Raw genomic sequence first — 19633 nt, 5'->3', positions numbered from 1 at the left:
CGCTGTCGCTTCAGTTTTTAACCACTGCTGTATCATGATCAGTTGGAACTTGTGACATTCATCCAGAGCTACTGTGTGTGTCAAACTGGCAGTGTGCCCCTTCACTTGTCACACTTTATTACATGTCATCCCTTCAGTTTTGCAACATTTTCGGTTTTGTGATCACATAACACCCGTATGTTAAAGATCGTTTGCTAACACAACGGTGCTATAATGTGATTAAATACAAGTTCAGTGAAGGTCAACTGTACATACACAAACACAATTCATCTTATCAAACATCATGCTTCTATAGTTCTGTTTCTTCAGCATGTTGACCAAGTTGTATGCATCACATCTGTTGGTATAGAAGTCATTGGCAAAAACTACAGTAGTCTTCTACATTTAAGGTTTTATTCAACATGTGCAGCATTCATGGAATGTAACCACGTTTCAGGGAGAAGATACTTATTAGAAAACTGGCAGACTGATTGACCACATACTATACATACCATTGCAACGCTGTGTATTGAGGGCAGAGGTTGGTAGTTATCAGCAGTAAAGCTTCTGCTATCTCACCATATGCACATATCCAGTTGTATAACTCCACTTCAAGCCTAATGCAATCGATAACACTATAGGACACCTGTGGGTGTGTGTCTATGCCTGCAATTCCACCTTAAAGCTCAACATTTCTCAGGATCTTTCAATTGTACATATATAACATGACATCTGTTGGCATCCCTCCAAGGTATAGCCTACATGTTGAGTTTTGAGTGATGAGTGATTTTCACAACTGAAAACACGCTCTGGTATTTTCCTGTGTTTACAGGGCAGGTTTACACTGCTTTTTCACATAAACTTTGTCACATGTGCAATTTTCAACAAAGTGAGGAAAACATCTTCTCAACCAAACTGATAACTTGACCACATTGGCCAAGCAAGCATGTCAGGTTTAATTTATATTACTTTTATAACTGCAAAATGTGTTGCAGAGCTTTAGAGTAATACTTGGCATGATACACTGTCCTCGTGTAATATTGTCAAGTTTATAAACAGCCTGTTCATTTCCAATATTTCTCTCACTCTCTCTCTCTCGGGGCTCTTTTGTTTACAGACATTAGTCAGTGTTTTATCTGTCTGTGAAGGCTCCACTAACGAAAGCCATGTTGCCAAAACTGTGAGTGGTGATTGGTGACAGGCACACAAAGCCTCGAGGCAGGGTGTGGTTCTTACTCCTGAGTGCAAGAATTTAACTAATATAGTTAACAGGTTGCTCTTGGCTGTGTTTGAGCTTGAAAAAGTCCAAGTATATAAGTAAATAGCAAACTCATAACTCATTCTAGTCATCTTATCGGTTAATCGGATAAAACCACACAACCCTGTCCTGAGCCCAAAATCTCACCTACATTTAACAAATCTCTGACTCATGAGTCTGTCTTTCTCTCTCTCTTTCTCCCCAGGAGGGATATACCAAGAGGGGCTGGATTTAGCTGCTCCCACTTTGGCTCACCGCGGTCATTATCATTAACACACAGACACAGACACACACACACACACACACACACACACACACACACACACACACACACACACACACACACACACACACACACACTTATCTCGGCGGTGCATTGCTTGCATGACAGGATTTTATTAGTTTGCAGAGTTGAAGTGAAGGGTGTGGTGGGAAAATATCACCTGAAAAAACTTAGCCAAAACAATCCGGTTGTGCAGAGAGCATGGGCTCATATTATCTCCTCCTCTTCCATATCTCCTCCTTTTTTCCCTTTCATCTCACTCATCCTTTTCCCTCCCTCTCTGATTCCTCGCCTTTTTCTTTGCTGCCGTCTCAAGTTGACTTCATGCCCCAACCTGTCTCTCCTCTGTGCTCAGCAATTAATCTGATCTTAAAAGTTCAACCAACTTAACCCTCATTGACATTAGTGTAGCCTACATATGCATGCATCTGCACGTTATTGCTCTGTATGCTGCAGATGTGTCTGTTTTGGTGAGATTTTTCTTTATTTTACCCCTTTCTTTGCTTTTTTTTTTGTATGATCTAGTATGATCTATCTTATTAAACTTTTTGTTTCTTTAAATACCAAAGCAATTATATATAAATCATAATCATTAAATCATTAGAAAACTCGTACTTATACTAATTTGCTAACTCCAAAATGATAAGACATCATTACATCAACAACATAGTTAAATTAAATACAGTAGGCCTTATGTCTTGGAAAGTATATTATTGCAGCTAATTTCAACTAGGCTAGCACAAGCCACTTTTTTTCATCAACAAAAGCTAGAATAGCCTACAATTAACTCCTACTGTGTGTAACAAAAGGCGTAGGAATTGAAATATAACGTAGGCTACCGGAGTAAACTAAATGTTTGTCATTTCATTATTCTGTTCTTCTTAAATATGGGAATTGTGGTTTCTTTAATTGTATTTTCACTACTGTCATCTGTATTGTGGAGTCAGTCAGTCTATAGGCTAGGCTACTGTAATGCCAGGTAGAGGGAAGCAGAAAGCATTTATAGCAGACAGTCAAGGCCAGTCGCGGTTTTGTTGCATTAAACTTGAGCATATATCACAAACTCTATAACCTCCATGTTTGAGTGTGTAGTTACCGGCCCCTCCTCTCCGCACCTGCACGCCAACAGCTCCTGTTCCCACCTCGACGGGGCGCGGTCCCGAGAGGTGGAGCTCACCGCCGCGGCTCTGCTTACACTAAACCCATCTACATACTCGGCACATCCGCTGCTCTCACTTCACCGAGTCTGGCTGCACTTCTCCTCTGGGTCTCAGTCTGGGCAGCTTGTTTTTGTTTTTTCTATCTCTCTTTTCTATTTAGTGGCGGGAAGTTGGCTTGTATCAACCCGGTCCCTACGATAAGGACACTGATCCGGGAAGATGATGGCTCCGGAGCCGCTGCGATCAGCGATGACCATCATGAACGCGGAGGACACGTCGCTCGCGCTGCCCTCTGATGACAAGCTGCGCACGGGACAGCGGCGCGTGCTGGATCAAGTGCACACCATCAAGAGGAGCAAGTCCAAACCCGCGAAGAGCGAGTCCCCCTCTCCTTCAAGTAAGGAAGTTTTACAACCTCACAGTTGAAGGAAAAACATGGCATGTTATAGCCTCGGTTGTTGCGTGCAATTTAAATAGAGGATGCTAACAACATGGCTATAACCTGTGAAAGGCAAATAAGAGCAGTGTTTCCTGGTAACTTAGTTTCCTGTGAATGTGGAATTATTTTTAAAGACGAAAATATAGACATAAACATTTCTGTTTCCAGCCTGAGACAGTTTAAATTGGAAAAAAGCAACAGGTGGTGAATTGTAGCTTATAACTTGTTTATTGTTTTGTATTTCGCCTTCATTGAGAATGCGGCTGCTATTAGAGGCACCATTACAGATGTCAATCACTATTATATACAGTTTGTATCACAGATGTGAGGTGTCACATCTGGGTGCTGTTGAACATGACTATGAGCTGTGTTGGTGTGGGCTCGGCACTGACACACATACACTGGTGAACCTGAGCCAGTCAGGGCTGTTTGCTGTGAGGGAGGAACGCAGCCCATTGGCTTTCACAAACCCACATACACACGCTCATTTTCCAATTTAGCTACGTTTTAATCTTTCGAAACAGCTCTGGTATTTGGCATAAGAGCAAGAGGCATTATAGAGATCCACCAAAACTGAGAAACAAAATATTTCTTATATTGTGAAATGTGTGCAGCTCCTCCTGCAGAGTTAAGATGCAGTGTGTGGTGGACAGAGTAGCCTTTGTTACTGTAGCAATCTCTGAAGTAGACAGTGTGTATGATATTTTACTGCTTTACTGACACTGTCATTATTTGAAAGGATTGTGAACTTTACGGCTCACATGATAAGACACCTGTGAACTATTTAACACTGGCCTTCATCTGCAACTTGTGCATAGAGCAGAACTAGTTAATGAACAAGTTAACAAGACAAAAACCTGCATGAAAAGTGGAATTGGTTTGTCTTTTTGTGTCCACATTAAGGACAAGTTTAAGGCCTGGCAGGGAATACTATTCCCATGACAAAAAACAAACAAGTAGTAAACACTGAATGATAAGAAAAACAGCCACAAGGTCAGAGTTGCACACACCCCTCAGCATACCCAACTACTCTAAGCTTTAATTGTTAGGCAGGGAAACATGCCGTTGAAACATTATTCCGAGTTAATGTCACCGGTGAAAGATGATAAACTTTGGCATAACCTGGACACCAACTGTATCAGCACCCATTCTGTTCCTGTCACAGTGTATTGAGCAGATCTTATCAAGCCACACAGACAGTTTGGGTTTATGTGAGATATCGACTCTGATGTTTGTGCTGCTCTTGCTGCCACAATGGAGGCAAACAGATTTTTCTGTGCTGAGGTTGAAGGGTTGAAGGGGAAGGATCGGAATGCTTAGAGGAAAACATAAGGAGAGATTTGGCGCATGCCTCCTGTCAAAGGTCCATCAAGAAGGTCGACAAGGAGAATTTGCTCCTCAGAATCAGTCAATGCTTGTTTACCTTTTGTTTAGCACAAGTAAAGTAGTGAAGTGTGCAGACGGTTCAGCTTTGCCTTGTTCAGATGGAACTGTTTTCTACTGCAGAAATTGTCTTTCTGTATAAAAACTGCCTAAAGCACGGTGTGTTGATTACCTAGAGTAACTGGTTCTGAGACGTGTTACTATATGTTACTCTATTAGGGTGGCAGCAGAAGATTCAGATCGCTGAAAATCACAGCATATGAATCTGAAACAATCTGCTTGGCGGGACAGAAGGCAGAAAGACGTAAATGTGAGCTGTGTAAGACATAGATGGACTGACCCATTATGACCACTTTTAAAGAATTCATCATCGCCTCCACAGAGTTTACATGTGTCGTATGTTCACTTCATGAAGATGATTATGCCAGAGTTTTGACTGCAGTAATCCTGTAATGGTGTGTCAACCGTCTATTTGGCACAAAATATGCAGTGTGCCTCATATACACATGAATCATTCAACAAGTCAGACAGGTGACGAAGGTGCAAAGACTTGCTCCCAGGTAAACAGTGGATTTCCCTTAGTTCATGCACAAACTCACTGACATGATGTCATGTCTGTTCCTCTGTATGACTTCATGTGGTTGTCCAGCATGTATTTATACATGTGTATAAAGATAAACAAAACAAAGTAGTTATAGATCAAAAAATATTTCCTGTTATCCATTTCACTCCTGAATGATGTTATGAACAAAAATATAAAATGATTAACCAATTTAGTCATTAAAACTTAATCTGACAATAAACGTACATTTTAACAAATACTTTACAAAATACAAATACAGTAAATGGATCTACTTAAACTACAGCAACAAATAACTGGAACGCACTTTTAGGTTAAGTTTCATCCTTCAGCTTTGTTTTTGAATGAAAAATAAAAAAGTTTAATTAATTAATTAATACAATTGAGAGTTATGATAAATATAAATTTAGCAAATCATTTCCCTGTTTTAAAATGCAGCATCTTTGATTTAAAATTCAGGTATTAATTAATTGAAATCAATAAAACAAAATTATAATCATTCCGGCTTCATGATAGCACCTTTTTTTCAAGAACAGAGAAATTTTAAACCAGGAACTGTGGAAAAAAAGGAAATAAACCAGATGATAAAATAAAGATAAAATGTACAAGATTCTATAAAATGTCTTTATATTCGATAAACCATGAAAGCAGATTATTTACCCAGTGACACAAATTTGGGCCATTCTGATGCCTCTGTACACAATGAGGTTAGATAATTGTAGATTTGTATGTTGGAGAATATTCCATGAGTTGGGAGCATCAAAGGAAAAGGCAGATTTACCAAACTCTGAATGTACAAAAGGGACTTTAAGAAATAATAAACCACTAGTATAGAGCGAGTAGAATAAGATCCAGAGCGCCATTCTAATAAAGTTGAGATGTATGTGGGCTGTTTACCAGTAAGGGCCTTAAAGATAAACATATACCAGTGCTTCATGCGTCTGTCAGAAAGGGAGGACCAACCAACTTTTTCATAGAGTAAGCAATGATGAGTGTCATATTTATCCCCGGTTATAAATCTGAGAGCAGAGTGATAAATGGAATCCAGAGGTTTGAGGGTTGTAGCTGCTGCATGTCTGTAAATGATATCACCGTAGTCCAAAACTGATAAAAAGACTGATTCTACAATTCTTTTCCTGCTGAGTAATGGGAAATAATCTCTGTTTCGGTACAGAAACAGAACATGTCCACAAACATTTTACGTCTCACTATAGTGAAGAGCAAAAGTGAAAAGACATAGCCTAGTTGAACTATGATCGAAACCTGTTGCCCACATGAAGACACCCTCACTTTGTCACGCCAGCTCGATGCTCTCTGGAGGGTTTATCTTCCTTGACATCAATCAAAAATAGGTGTGTTACCAAGGGCTTTATTTTTTCAGCTTTTTTTTTTCTGTCGCTGCGCCCTGTCTTTAATTTGTATTTTCAACTTTTCTCACGTGTTTTCTTTCAACAGGCTCAATGTCACCGCCATTGATGTCTGTCGATTTTGGATCGTTCAAGTTTGCTCCAACCAAAGCCAATGGCAACTTCAGCCGCACCAGCTCCACCATGTCATCGGGCTTCACCAAAGTGGTAACTGTTTCATCCATGTAAAAGCACCATTTGTTGATGTAGACATAATCAGAGCATAAACCCTTCTCCCTTTTATAGATTTTGCCCTGAGGGACAATTTTTCCCCCCCCATAATTCAACATTTATTACATTGCTGTTTAGCCATTTGTTTCTGGTTAGAAAAATTAAAGAAAGCATGCTTGTACATCGCCGTACATTCATCAAAAATATTTTACACCTGCTTTCATTTTTGTCCACAAGAAAGTTGTGTGGTAAGGCAGATACTTAAAACAGCCAACCTGCCCATCAGTAACACAGAAGCATATTAACGAACATGTTAAGTCTTGTTTGTTCAATGCAAATACAAAGACCATAGTGTAAAAAGGACAGGTTGTTGTTTTACACTGAGTTATGTTCAGATGCTGGTCCTCTGGGCAGAACAAGGCTTGTTCTTTCCCACAGTTTCCAGTCTTCTATTTCAACTGGCTTTTGGCTCCAGCTGTAACTAGCCTATCTGCTGGATCTAGCCAAGTGTTCATCTTTTAAGAGGTTCTTTGAAGAACTTGCACCTGGTTTGACAATACAGTTAAGAGTGAGTAATTGAGTGAGTAGTTTATTGGGCTTAACCTGCAAAAATGCTGATCTAGTCCTTAAAAGACACACTCCCTTATTATTAATATGTAGGTGTTAACCGCCAAATGGGAGGATTCACTCAGTCATGTGTCATTTGAAGGGTGTTGTTGGTTTAATACATGTGCTGTATACATACACCTACATAGTATTAAATTGTATTTGAATTGATTATAGACCATTCTTATAATCTGAGCTCATTTGTTACTTACACCAGTTGGAAGTTTATGGTTGCCAGATTATAGTCAAGTATCCCCCGTTTCCCAGTCTTTCACTCTCATAAAGCCATAATAACACTCAACTTTGCCAACTTATAGTTGCTAATTAGATCATGCCAGTAACACAGTGAGGAGTTATAATGGCAAGATGGTTTCAGATGGGTAAATATACTGGTAAGGACACTTGAGCAACACTGACAGGGTGATGTCCTTACTGTGCATACACACGTATTGACCTTTTTGTTTATCCATGAAAACAACAAACAATTAGCGTTAATTTATTTTCCATAGATGCAAGTGTGGATTTTTCACCTTTATATATTGTATGTGTGTTCCTGTGTAGTAGTGAGTCTGTGTGAATACAATGAATAGTTTACACAACATAGTATTGTATCTAACACAAGGGTGTGTGTGTGTGTGTGTGATTTCCTCATATCAGATATTGTTTTTGAAAGTCATTCTTAATTTCAGTCTTTTCACAAGGAGTCAGGGCGAGTTCAATTTATCTACAGCACTGGACTAATCCAAATACCACAGAGGATTAATTCTGACTTCACCACTGTGTGTGTGTGTGTGTGTGTGTGTGTGTGTGTGTGTGTGTGTGTGTGTGTGTGTGTGTGTGTGTGTGTGTGTGTGTGTGTGTGTGTGTGTGTGTGTGTGTGTAACTGTGGGTTAGTCTGACCTGACCCACTCACAGTGAGTTGAGGCATGTCTAGGGAGTGTGATGATGTGTTCTCGCTGATGAATGTTGTTATTCATCGCACATCACTGTATGCACATCCGTCCCCTCCTGCCTCTATAATCTGCATGTTGATTCTGTCACCTTATCGAAATTCCACGGGCAAAATTAATTATTTAGTTGCACTGCAGTAGAGCTAGTGGCCACAAATCAGTCAGTGGATGCACCTCACTGACTGTGAATAGAACTTTGAGTCTGCTTTCTTGTGTGGGCTTGTAGTTGTGTTTTCAAGAAAAAATAATGAATTACTGTAGAGTTCATCTTCAATACAGCAGCAGCTGCATTACTGAAAGTAAAAACGTCAGAATAGTGTGAGAAATGAAAACAAAATTGCAATCCAATCTATTTAGCAGTGGTGGAGTTTTGAGTTGCTGACATTGAACATTGATATTGATCACAAATTAAAACATAAAAGTTCCACATTTGATGATTTGATCATGTTTGTTTTAATTATATATATATCTATTATGGTTGTTTAATAAAGAGGCAATGGGTGTGTCATGTGCACACCCATTGCTTTTCTATTAGCTCAACGTTTTCTACATTACTATTGGTAGTGCTTTTTTTGCAGCACCCTGCCCTCTTTTAAATGTCCTAAATGAAATGTATGACAGAAGCATCACACTGTGTATACACACGTTGCTTTTATTTGCTCTGCAGGATTTGCATATTGTTAACGATCCAATCAAGCACAACAAGTATTAACAACCCCAATTGCTCGCACGCTGTCAGTTGTTATCAAGTATGTTACCGACAGATCTCTCCTCCATCATGCAGGGCTGACGTGACGTGGTCACTAAGCAACCAGCTCACAAACAGGAAAGAGAGATGGTATACAGTATGTGTGCGTGTGTGTGTGTTACCTGCTTAGACGATATTCCTTCCTTATCAATTGCACAAATCAAAAGGTCAACTAATCAGCCGCAGTGATTTACTGTGGGAACATTGTTGCGATCAAGAGAAAGAGAAGGCTTTTCCTGTCATTGTTTCACTGGTGTACATTTCCTCCTCATTAACATTCACCACACTCATACACCAGTGGTGATGAAATATCACATTTAACTGAAATTTTTCAAACAAACCAATAGAAGACAATTAGGACAAAAATTGATTTTGAGAGTGACTCATCTTTGAAGCAGGGAAGGACATGTTCTGTCATTTTGCTCGAGCTCAGTCTATGCCAAGTTTCCTTTTAGGTTATTGTGTGGCAAAGCCTGAATAGCGTGTTTTGTACAGACACACACACGCACGCACACAAGGTCAAAAAAGCAAAGTAAACGTGAAAAAATAACGATGCATAATTACAGGAGATTAAATTATTACGTGATATCAGGTTGGGGAACGTTACTGAGTACCGTGTCTAACTAACACACACAGAGCTCCTCTGTGAGAAACCGCTCAACTGTGCCAGCTGTCCTACAATGAAACCAGCTCCCAATGAGTCAGTCTCCAATGGCAGCTATTACGTTACCTCGGTGTGTGTGATTGTTTGGGGCATTCTGCTGCCCTCAACATGAAGTGAGAGGGACGGGGAAAAAAAGGTATGCAGGTCAAATTCTTGTCTTGGATAACAGCGGGGGTCTTTGAAAACTGCTCTTGTAGAAAGTGGGCTACCTACTTTCTTCTGTTGTTTTTTTTTACCTGCACAGTTGCTACAGAGAGGCCCTCAGGTTAAACAGTCTTTTAAGCAGGTTACAGCTAAGCTTCATTTTTCCACAACTTGCTGATGTGGATTTCTTACCATGTGTGCATCTTTCAAAATGACCTTGATAAAAGGGTGTGTAAGGCTCTGTCATTTTAAAACCAAGATAACATGTTTATTGCAAATAAATCCCTTGACCCACCCATTCTGTCTTTTCTTTGCAGAACACTCAGAAGAGTCGCACTCTGTCCACTCGAACTGTGGGGCAGTACAGCTCGTCCGCAACATGGGACCAGAAAAATCAGGTTTCCACCTGGCCGAAGAGTCCCAACGGGATGACACCCAGTCGCAGTGACCCTGCCTTGGCTGCTCCATTCTCTCCTCTCCCAGCACCTGTCATGGTGATCACTCATTTTTCAATTTTCTTACTCTGCAGTATGACTGAAGTTCCTAAACATGTTGTGAAAAATGTGTGTAAACATAAAAACTGCAGTACCAAATCGGTAAAAGTGTAAACTGCTCCTTACACAGCAAGCCAAGGGGCAGACCTATCAGAGCCAGAACACCCTCCAGACCCGTGTCAATAGAAACAGCACCTACTCCATGGTGAACGGCAGCCAGATGACCAGCAGCCAGACACGCATGATGCGGCCGCCTTCTGCCCAGTCTCACACCGAGGGAAAGATGGGGACCATCAAATTAACTACGAAAGCACTACAGCAAACAGCGTGAGTTTACTGGCTCTCAATTCTCACTCATTTTCATTCCCAAACTTATCCCACAAAAATAAATAAATCCATGTTGTTTACTTGAACTTGTAATTAAACAAGTGTCTGATTTCTACTATTTCTCCAGAGTGAACACTGGGATAAACATGTCAGATGTGACCCTGAAAGAGGCCGTAGAGTACCTGTCTCACACCGATGAGAATTATCAGCAGTTTGGAGCAACCTTCATCCAACACACCACCTTCAATGAAGAGCGTGCCAAACAGGAGGTCTGAGCACTCGTACAAATGGTTTACTGTTAGTGATTCAACTGCGAACACACCCTCTAAAAAGGCGCGCTTGCACTCCGCTGTTACTGTCACATCGCATTTATGTTAGGTTTGTTTTGTGTTGTAGACAGACACACAGGGTAACACTCTGTGAAGACCTATGCGTAACCTTTCTTGAGGGAAAGGGAGGATTTATCATTGCGTTTAGGCTGATTACTGTGATTGCAATTTACACTGCTGTCAATGTGATGCCACGCCCATGAGGTCTCATCACCCGTTCCCTCCCACGTTTCTGTGCCACAGGTTTTGCAGCTGGGGGGTATCTCTGCTCTGGTTTCCCTGCTGCGGAGCCCCAATCCTGCAGTGAACCAGGCTGCTGCTGGAGCTCTGAGGAATCTGGTGTTTAAGGATCAGAACAACAAGCTGGAGGTTCAACACTGTAGTGGCATTGCGAAGGCCCTGCAGCTGCTGAAGGAAACTGATTCAACTGAGACTCAGAAGCAAATCACAGGTTGGACACACATAGTGGGGGTGTAACTTAATGTTTACATGCCCTAACCCTGTCCCTTCAGGGAGAACCTCACATACACAGAGCTAAAACATGTGCTTTACAACATTATGGTTTCCTTTATTTATTCTCATAGTTTTTAGTCGAACTTTAAGATACCAAAATAAAAGAAGAAAATATCAGAACAGTTTAGATGCAGTTTGGTTTACTTTGTGTTTAAAGTTAATTTCCAAATTTTCACATTGAAAACAAGTTCACACAAGAAACACCACAACTAGATCTTTAGCAGTAATAACAATGATGTGAGTTATTAAAGTCAGACAATACCACAGAAGGCATGTGAGAACATTCAGAAATAGAGGTCGGGGTAAACCACATATAAAAGACCGAGATAAAATCAAGGGTTTACCTGACTGCACCATATTCAGTATAGTGTACAAAAAACATTGTTCCCATCATTTAATGAATTTATCAAAACATTTTCAAAGAAAAAAAAAATTGTTCCTTTGACTATCATATGTGATCATCTCAGAAATGTGTGGTAGATTTTTTTTAATTACTTATTCATTTAAATCTTCTTGTGACACGCAGGTCTGCTGTGGAACCTGTCCTCCAGCGACGAGCTGAAGGAGGAGCTCACAGCGACGGCGTTGCCAGCTCTGACTGAGAATGTGGTGATGCCATTCACCTGCTGGTCAGACAGCAGCACCAACAACAACATCCACCCTGATGTCTTCTACAACGCCACAGGGTGTCTGAGGTGAGAGTATTTCATTAGATGGATGAAATTTAACAACCACAATCTATCCTCATAATTCCCAATACAGTTTATTAAATAAATCAACAAAAATATCCAATAGGTAACATACCATAAATAAATCCTCAAATATTTTTTATCTCAAATCTTTTCTCTGCCTCTCTAAAATCATGGTTTGGGTATTTCTGCACACCATGTCGTCTGATCACCATGATCCAGTTTTTGCTCACAGGGTGTGACGGTGCATGTTACCAGTTGTGGCAAATTATTGTCTGGTGCTTATGTTTTTGTGCAACTTTAAATGCATTAAATAATATGTGCAGGAACCTGAGCTGTGCCAAGCAGAGGGAAAGGGAGGCAATGAGAGGGTGCAGTGGTCTCATCGACTCCCTCATGAGTTACGTCCAGTCCTGCGTGGCAGAGGAAAACCCTGATGACAAGGTACAACTTTGAACACACAGTCACAGCAAGATTTTCTGTTCTTGTTTTTTTCCCCTCATCATTTACACAGGCCATAACAAATAGAGATGAAACAACAAATCAGTTTTATAATAAGATAGAATTTGTATCAGTAGCTCTTTTGATGATTGAGTTCATAAGTGTTTTCTGGACAAAACAAGTTATTCCTAATACTTTGAGCTATGGGGGAATTATGACAGGCCCTTTTCAGTAAGATAAATCAGTAGCAAAACTAAATACTGATTGCATAGGGAAGAGTTGACATTAATTGCATCACTGATTTTGAGGATTTTGTTTATAGGGACAGTATTATTTGTTTGTTTATTAGGTCACACTTTGGTTTTCTGGCTTCTAGCATTGTTATTTCTGTGCACGTTGTCCCTGTCACACTGAATTAAAGTTGTGTGTGTAGCTGTGGTTGGATTCATGCATGCTGGCTATATAGTAGTTAATTCCTGTAAATCAGGGTGTGTTAAGATGAGATGCTAAATATATCACATAAATATAGTACATACATACTACAGATACAAATACAAATACCCATACATCCCTTTGAACATATGTATGCGCACTGACTGTACATCCATAATACATATACAGGGTCAAGAGGGTAAATAAATCAGGCAGGTGAAAGGTAACATATAGTCAGAGCTCTCACATGAACGTCCACCTCGTGTGTGGAAGCTTTGGGCGTGGAGCTTAATGTCATGTCTGTGCTGGTGGTGTTTACAGAGGCCACTTTAATGAAGCAGTAAAGTCTGACTGGTGTTGAGTGTGGCTTTGTGTTGTCTGTGCCACAGACAGAGAGAGGATTTGTTTTGTTTATTTTGTGTCAGTCCCATCAAGGCAAGGCAGGGCAACTCTAACTGGGGATTCTAAGTCTTTATTGTAAGGTAGGAGACTAGTGCTGTACTGTATGCTTACAACTAACAAATAACATTTAGAATACACATGGTAATTTCTCTTCTTTAACTAAACCCACACCAATTAAACTCATTTATTTTGGTCAACAGTTTGTTTGCTTCCTAGAACAATTCATCCATTCCCTTTTAAATAAAGTTACCAGCTGACCTTGTTAGCTGTTGCCTGTTGTTAGCTATTGCCTGCTTTCATTGTAGCAATTTGTGATGGGCAGGTTTTTTATTAATTCCCCAAACAAATTGAGTCTTTTTTTATCAAGTAGGTGGAACAGATGAGAAGTAGGCCGTGTTTCTTTTATGATTTTCATAATCTTTGTATTAGTTATTGCTTTTCATGCTCACTTACATATGTGCATAAATGCAGCAGGTAGGTCAGACACTGCGCAGTAGATTCATCAGTTAATAAGTGCTCTTGTCTTCTTCTTTAGTCCGTGGAGAACTGTGCATGCATCCTCCATAACTTGACCTATCAACTGGAGTCGGAGGCCCCTGAATGCTTCAGCAGCTACTACCCTCAAAAAAACAGTGAGCAGGGGGGCAGGAAAAGCCCCACAGTTGGATGCTTCAGCCCCAAGAGCAGCAAGGCGCAGAAGCAGGTGGGCATCAACCAACGCGCCTCCATTTGTGTTTGTGTTGGCTAAATCATGACAGACCCTTTAATGCCTTCATTCTCCCCTCTCCTCTCTATTCAGCATCAAATCGACATGAATCAGACACTAGAGGACAGCACCCCGTCAGGTCAAAACTGGCTGTGCCATCCCAAAGCCATGCAGACCTATCTGTCTCTGCTGGGCTCATCCCAGAAAGACTCCACCCTGGAGGCCTGCTGCGGTGCCCTGCAGAACCTCACCGCCAGTAAAGGACTGGTGAGTGAGAAAAAGGATGGTTAGGATTAACCCAGTTTGATTTAAGAGAGGAGAAAATCAACACAGAGGCGGTAGGATTAATGACACATCAGTTCCATGAATAAGATGAACTAACTGGTTTTGTGAGAAAAGATATAGGTTTGTCTCCATGATTCAGCGGTTATTAGAGAATAGAACTGGAACTGAGAAAAAGGGAAAGTGTGAGGCATGCATTGTCAGGGATTTACAACTGGATTTCACAATGCAGTTATGGCGTGATGTCTTCTTCTCTCTCAGTCCTTGCACGTTTTGTCTTTTCTGTTTCAGGGGTCTTCTATCATGAGTCAGATTCTGGTTCAGAAGTTGGGTGCACTGCTGCACTTGCCCCCGATGTTCAAGTCCCAGAACCCCAGCCTGCAGAAGACTGCCATGTCCCTGCTGAATAACATGTCTCGGGCCGGCGGTGTGCAGACCACCATGGGTGAGGAGAAGCATGAGTTCTGTTGCAGGTGCGTGGATGTCGCTCTAGTCGACACATATCTGATTTACTTTCTTCCTTTGTCCTTCTCTCAACAGCAAAGCAGATTCTGCCTGAGCTCACAGGCCTCCTCTCATCTGGCCCTCGGGAAATGGGAAAAAGCGATGACACCATAGCGACAGCTTGTAACACAGCACGGACACTGATGTTGGCGGACAGTGAGGTCAGCAAGAAGGCCATCTCTAATGAACTGGTGACATCGTTGGCTGACCTCAGTGAGAATGGGTGAGTTTTTACTTTTTCATCACCTCGTGGGAGGGAAACTTAACTGCGTCTCACTGAACTGCCTGAAGCATTTTGAGTTGACTGACTTGACTGAAGAGTTTTTAAAAGGTCCATAAAATTAAACTTGCCATGCTTTGCCTAATGAATCTTGAGGTATTTTTTCACACAGTTAGTGTGGGCTTTTATCTGTTTCAAGATCAATGCAACAGCGTGTGGCACAACATAAAAAACATTTAATATATACAAAACAGCGTCACAGTCTTCCTGTTTCTCTTGATAAAGTCATTGTCAGTAGTTTTAAACAAGTAAAATTCATTCGGAAAAGAGACTTTGGCACTGATTTTTTTTTAAATATACCCTTTCACTACTGTGAACATTAGAAACAAAAATTAAATTCACCTCTGCTCTACTTATGAGAGACACATATCTTCAAACACAGGACGAGTAAAAACGAAAACTGTCTCCATGGCGCCTATAATCCTCCCAAACAAAAAGAGTAATCTAATCTACCATCAGCACTGCAGCTGCTGCTGTAGTTTATTGTCAAATGGTTATTTAAGCACCAACACAATCTCTCAACTTTTATCTCAAAGTTTTTGGAATACCCATCATGTGGGTTATATCTGAAATGTCTATATTGCTTATTGTCCTGTCATCCATCTCTTTTTTCCTTATGTTTTTTTTTTTTTGGTGTTGTGTTTGTGTCCTGTCCTAATTTCCTTCATCCCTGTGTCCCAGGTCTTTCCCCAAAGGCAGCAAAGCAGCCGGCCTGCTGCTCTACAACTTATGGAACGAGAAGAATTTGCAAGGGGTTGTGAAGAAGGTAAATTAGACAGTGGCGAAGTGCAAAAATGTGTGGTCGACCTGTGAGTTCAATCCTCAGAAGGCAGACTCTCCAAACCTATTGTTCCTTTGTGTCAAGTTAGAGCCTAGCACATGCTCCCACTGCTTTGTGCAAGGAGCAAGAGGAGGGCCGAGCTGAAATGGGTGGGTGTTTGTTATTACTCCTCTAGCTCGCACAGTCACTTTCCCTTCCCCTCCTGCCACACCCAAGAGTTCAGTGAGCACAGGAACAGTCACACTGGAATCCGAACAGACTGGTTTTCAGTGTTCGCTCTTGAACATGGGTGGAGTTACGTGTGGAAATTTGAAAACAGATGAAGAAGAGGTCAAGACAGTGACAGTCAGAGATGGGCAGGGTGGGGAACACGCAGAATGCATGAATGAGTATGAGTATGTGTGCTGATCGTATGATCAGTAATAATGCATGTTATGAAATATGTTGTGTAATTGATGAGGAAAAACAGTGTCTTGGCTCGGAAGAGATTGAAAACTCTTGGTTTCCACACAGTCATAATTCACTCACGGCTCCACCGAGCTAAAGAGCTTTTCCTCTCACATTCACCTCAAGGGTGTGGAGTGTGTGTCTATGTGCCTGTGTGTGTGTGTTCATGTGCTTACATCTGTCTGACACTTCCTTTTGCTATTTGCTCCACAGCTGGGATTGGCCAAGTCGCTATTTGTCAATGACAACACCACAGCACTGTACAAGACGATGCAAATTGTTGATTGAATATGATGGACAAGTGGCACCGCACAGGCCAGGAGGTAGGATTTGCTTCAGGATGCTTGTAGCTGCATGTATTCAGGATTTAAAGGCTCAATGGGGCCAGAATGAAAAGAATTTGTATTAAAGGGGTTACATTTTTTTCTCTCTTTTCTCTTTTCCTCCTTGCGCTCAGGTGTGTACTTGCAGATGGAAATCAGCATGTTAAGACACTGCTGTGGCCACACCCTTGCAACAAGGAGACTAAAACGCTTCATATAATGGTCTCGCTGAAAGATCGAATCTATTAGGAGTCAATCATAGAAGATTTTGTACATAATAGAAAAGAAAGTTTCTTATTTCGGTAACCCTGCGGTGTTGAAAGTATTTAATTTGGATATGTTTCTGTCTGTGTACATAAATGGGTGAGTGTGTCTATGACAGGTTAAGTGTGCGTATGCTGAAACCTAATTCATGCAGCATTTGAGATACAATATACAAATCGAATGGTACTTAAGACAGTCAGTGATTATTCTGTTTGAGGGATGACATTTCTGTCCAAACTGGCTGCAAAATAACATTTTGGCTGTGAGGAGTGATCAGCATAAGATGAAAGTAGAAAGAAAATATATTCAAGGCTAAAAAACAAAATAAGATTTTTGCATTTATGATACTGTAACAACCAAATGAAATCTTGTGCACCTCAATAGCAAATAGTGTGCTCTGCAGGTATATTAAAGTAAATATATATATATATATATATATATATATTTTAAATCAGCTTTTTGATTTCTAATGGGTTTAAGTTAATAGCTTCAATATGGTTTAATACGGTGAATGTGCCGACTATGTTAGACTGAGCAAGAGCTCAGTTCAAGACAGAGATTAAGGTTTCAACTCAATAGCAAAGAAATGCTAAATGTCTAATGTTTGATGCAGTTTATTGGATTTTTTTTTATTATTATTATTTTGATACTTCACTCTCTCATCTGTTTCATTAAAAATGAGTAGAGCAGCTGTCATGCTGCACTAAAATGGCTTGACATTTTCTGCAAACAGCACACAGCACATATGAAGCTACAGTTAGCTTATCTTATCTTGGCGTAGCACAAAGACTGGAAACAGGTGGAAGCTGGCCTAGCTCCAACTAGCAATAGCTGCAACATTTAGGCCTACTATGTTTGACTAATCTGGACATAAAGCAAAGTGTTGAAAAAAAAATTTCTACACCAGGCTAACATACAAGCATGTTACCTTGGGTCAGAGTAGAGGCAGGCTACCTGTTTGCCTATGTTTCTGGTCTTTGTGCTAAACTAAGCTCATATGCTGATTTAGCCTCACATGTGATGTCTCCTCTACCCGAATATCCACAGCAAGAAACTAACTTCCCAAAATGTCAGCCTGTTTTTTTTTTTATTAATGTTTGCACCTTGTTCTGTCACAACACATTGTCATTAACTTGCTTTTTAAATGAACAGGTTTTGTTTTATCCTTTGTTTGTTTTTTTTTCACATTCTCTTTCATAAACTAAGCAATAGGAAAGGAATCGGAGAATAATCAATAACCTGTAACAGTTGGTGCCTATACAGTTCGATTGGCTTTGTGTAAAACCTTAGAGGTCAAATATAAAACTCTTAAATAGCTGATGTGCTCAGTCTGCACACAGAGACTCTTGTAAGTGGACAGTGGCTGTGTGCTACCTTAAGTTGAGAGGTGCACATTCAGATTCACAGTAAAGAGTACTGCTCTCCAGGCCAACTGCAGTCTTGTTGACTGAAATCAGATATAAAATACAGCACACAAAACAAAACAAAATTATATATTTATATAAAAGTTCAGATACTTAAATACTAGATATAGATACTTACATCAGAAATCATCACTAAAGCTTACCTAAAGAGATAAGATTCTTGGTAATTGTGGGGACTCCCCACAGCTCAACACTACACTGCTGGAGACTGCTTGACTGCTTGGTTAATTTGCCTCAGTCAGATGTCAGCATTGCTTTAAATCTGTTTGTGGAGAAATGTATAATTAGGACCATTCCCTGTCATTCAGTTGTAGAATAAACAACACAGATGCATCTAAGAGTTGGCTTTTTTTAAACCAACAGACAGAAAGTATACACTTTGTTCATATATGATATTTACAAAGTATAATCTATTTTGGGAAACACTGTTCATCATGTGTTCATCATTTCTTAGACTTCTTGAACTAATTACCAGGGTATTTGCGGTGTTTGTGTATGCATACCGTTCTCTGGCTAAGGGAACAGCTATGAAAACAAAACAGTTTGGTGAGATTTAACTCAAAGGCTGATTTCGAATGTGTTTTCTACATGATGCACTGTCTTTATACAAAAGTATGTTCAGCGTTAGTTTCAAGTATTAACAATGGAGTTTCCCTTTCAGCATGATTTAGATTTTGACTGGTTTCTTTTTCATTCATAAAATGATTCACAGGTAATGAAGTAGCAGGATAAACAACAGATAGCCCACTGACTTTCTAATATCTCCATGGTTTGTTGACACATAAAACACATTGCACCACCTCTGACTCATACGATTCTGGAGAAAGATAACTCTTGTAAAACCTTTGTGTTCTTTCATTCATGTAAAACACTTTATTGTAAACTAGAAATGTTCTGGGTTTCACTATTATCCAGTTAATGTTAATTCTAATAAAAAAAAACACTGCAACTCCACACTAGGATCAGGTGTGGGCGTGTGTGTGTGTGTAATATGAGCTATAATTAACTGCAACATCTAAACAAATATAAATTCCCAGATAAAATTAATGAATCATACCACCACTGACAGAAATGCTTGCTTCATTGCAAGTTTTCATTTTCATTTTTACATTTCCAGCGAATTTGCCAGCTCATCAGATTCACCTGAACAACTTCACTGGCATTTACCTATCTGATCAAAACCAAGAATGTTCTCACATAAATCCACCTTGAGATGAGTTCCTG

At 40.2% G+C, this 19633-nt stretch overlaps 1 protein-coding gene across 1 annotated transcript; it reads left to right on the top strand.

Annotated features, from left to right (window-relative positions):
* Positions 1–2757: 2757 nt before the first annotated feature.
* On the top strand, positions 2758–17651 carry pkp1a (plakophilin 1a). The gene is made up of 15 exons (XM_083975585.1): positions 2758–3077; positions 6538–6656; positions 10089–10265; positions 10396–10592; positions 10720–10861; positions 11165–11372; positions 11961–12129; positions 12450–12567; positions 13934–14101; positions 14198–14371; positions 14678–14831; positions 14927–15113; positions 15852–15936; positions 16612–16721; positions 16856–17651. Exons 1-14 carry the CDS (start codon positions 2900–2902, stop codon positions 16684–16686), a joined length of 2151 nt encoding a protein of 716 aa, XP_083831711.1. The 5' UTR covers positions 2758–2899; the 3' UTR covers positions 16687–16721; positions 16856–17651.
* The last annotated feature ends 1982 nt before the right edge of the window (positions 17652–19633 follow it).

Source organism: Trachurus trachurus, assembly GCF_905171665.1.
Source record: "Trachurus trachurus genome assembly, chromosome: 7".
NCBI lineage: Eukaryota > Metazoa > Chordata > Actinopteri > Carangiformes > Carangidae > Trachurus > Trachurus trachurus.
Note: the sequence above shows the minus strand (reverse complement) of the source record. Positions and strands in the feature narration are given on the sequence as shown.

What these genes read in the sequence shown, in the direction of transcription:
- pkp1a (XM_083975585.1), top strand. Translation starts at nt 2,900, where the DNA reads ATGATGGCTCCGGAGCCGCTGCGATCAGCGATGACCATCATGAACGCG. An exon ending in CGAGTCCCCCTCTCCTTCAA is followed by an intron (nt 3,078 to 6,537) that starts GTAAGGAAGTTT and finishes TTCTTTCAACAG; the next exon opens with GCTCAATGTCACCGCCATTG. An exon ending in GCAGCAAGGCGCAGAAGCAG is followed by an intron (nt 14,102 to 14,197) that starts GTGGGCATCAAC and finishes CTCTCTATTCAG; the next exon opens with CATCAAATCGACATGAATCA.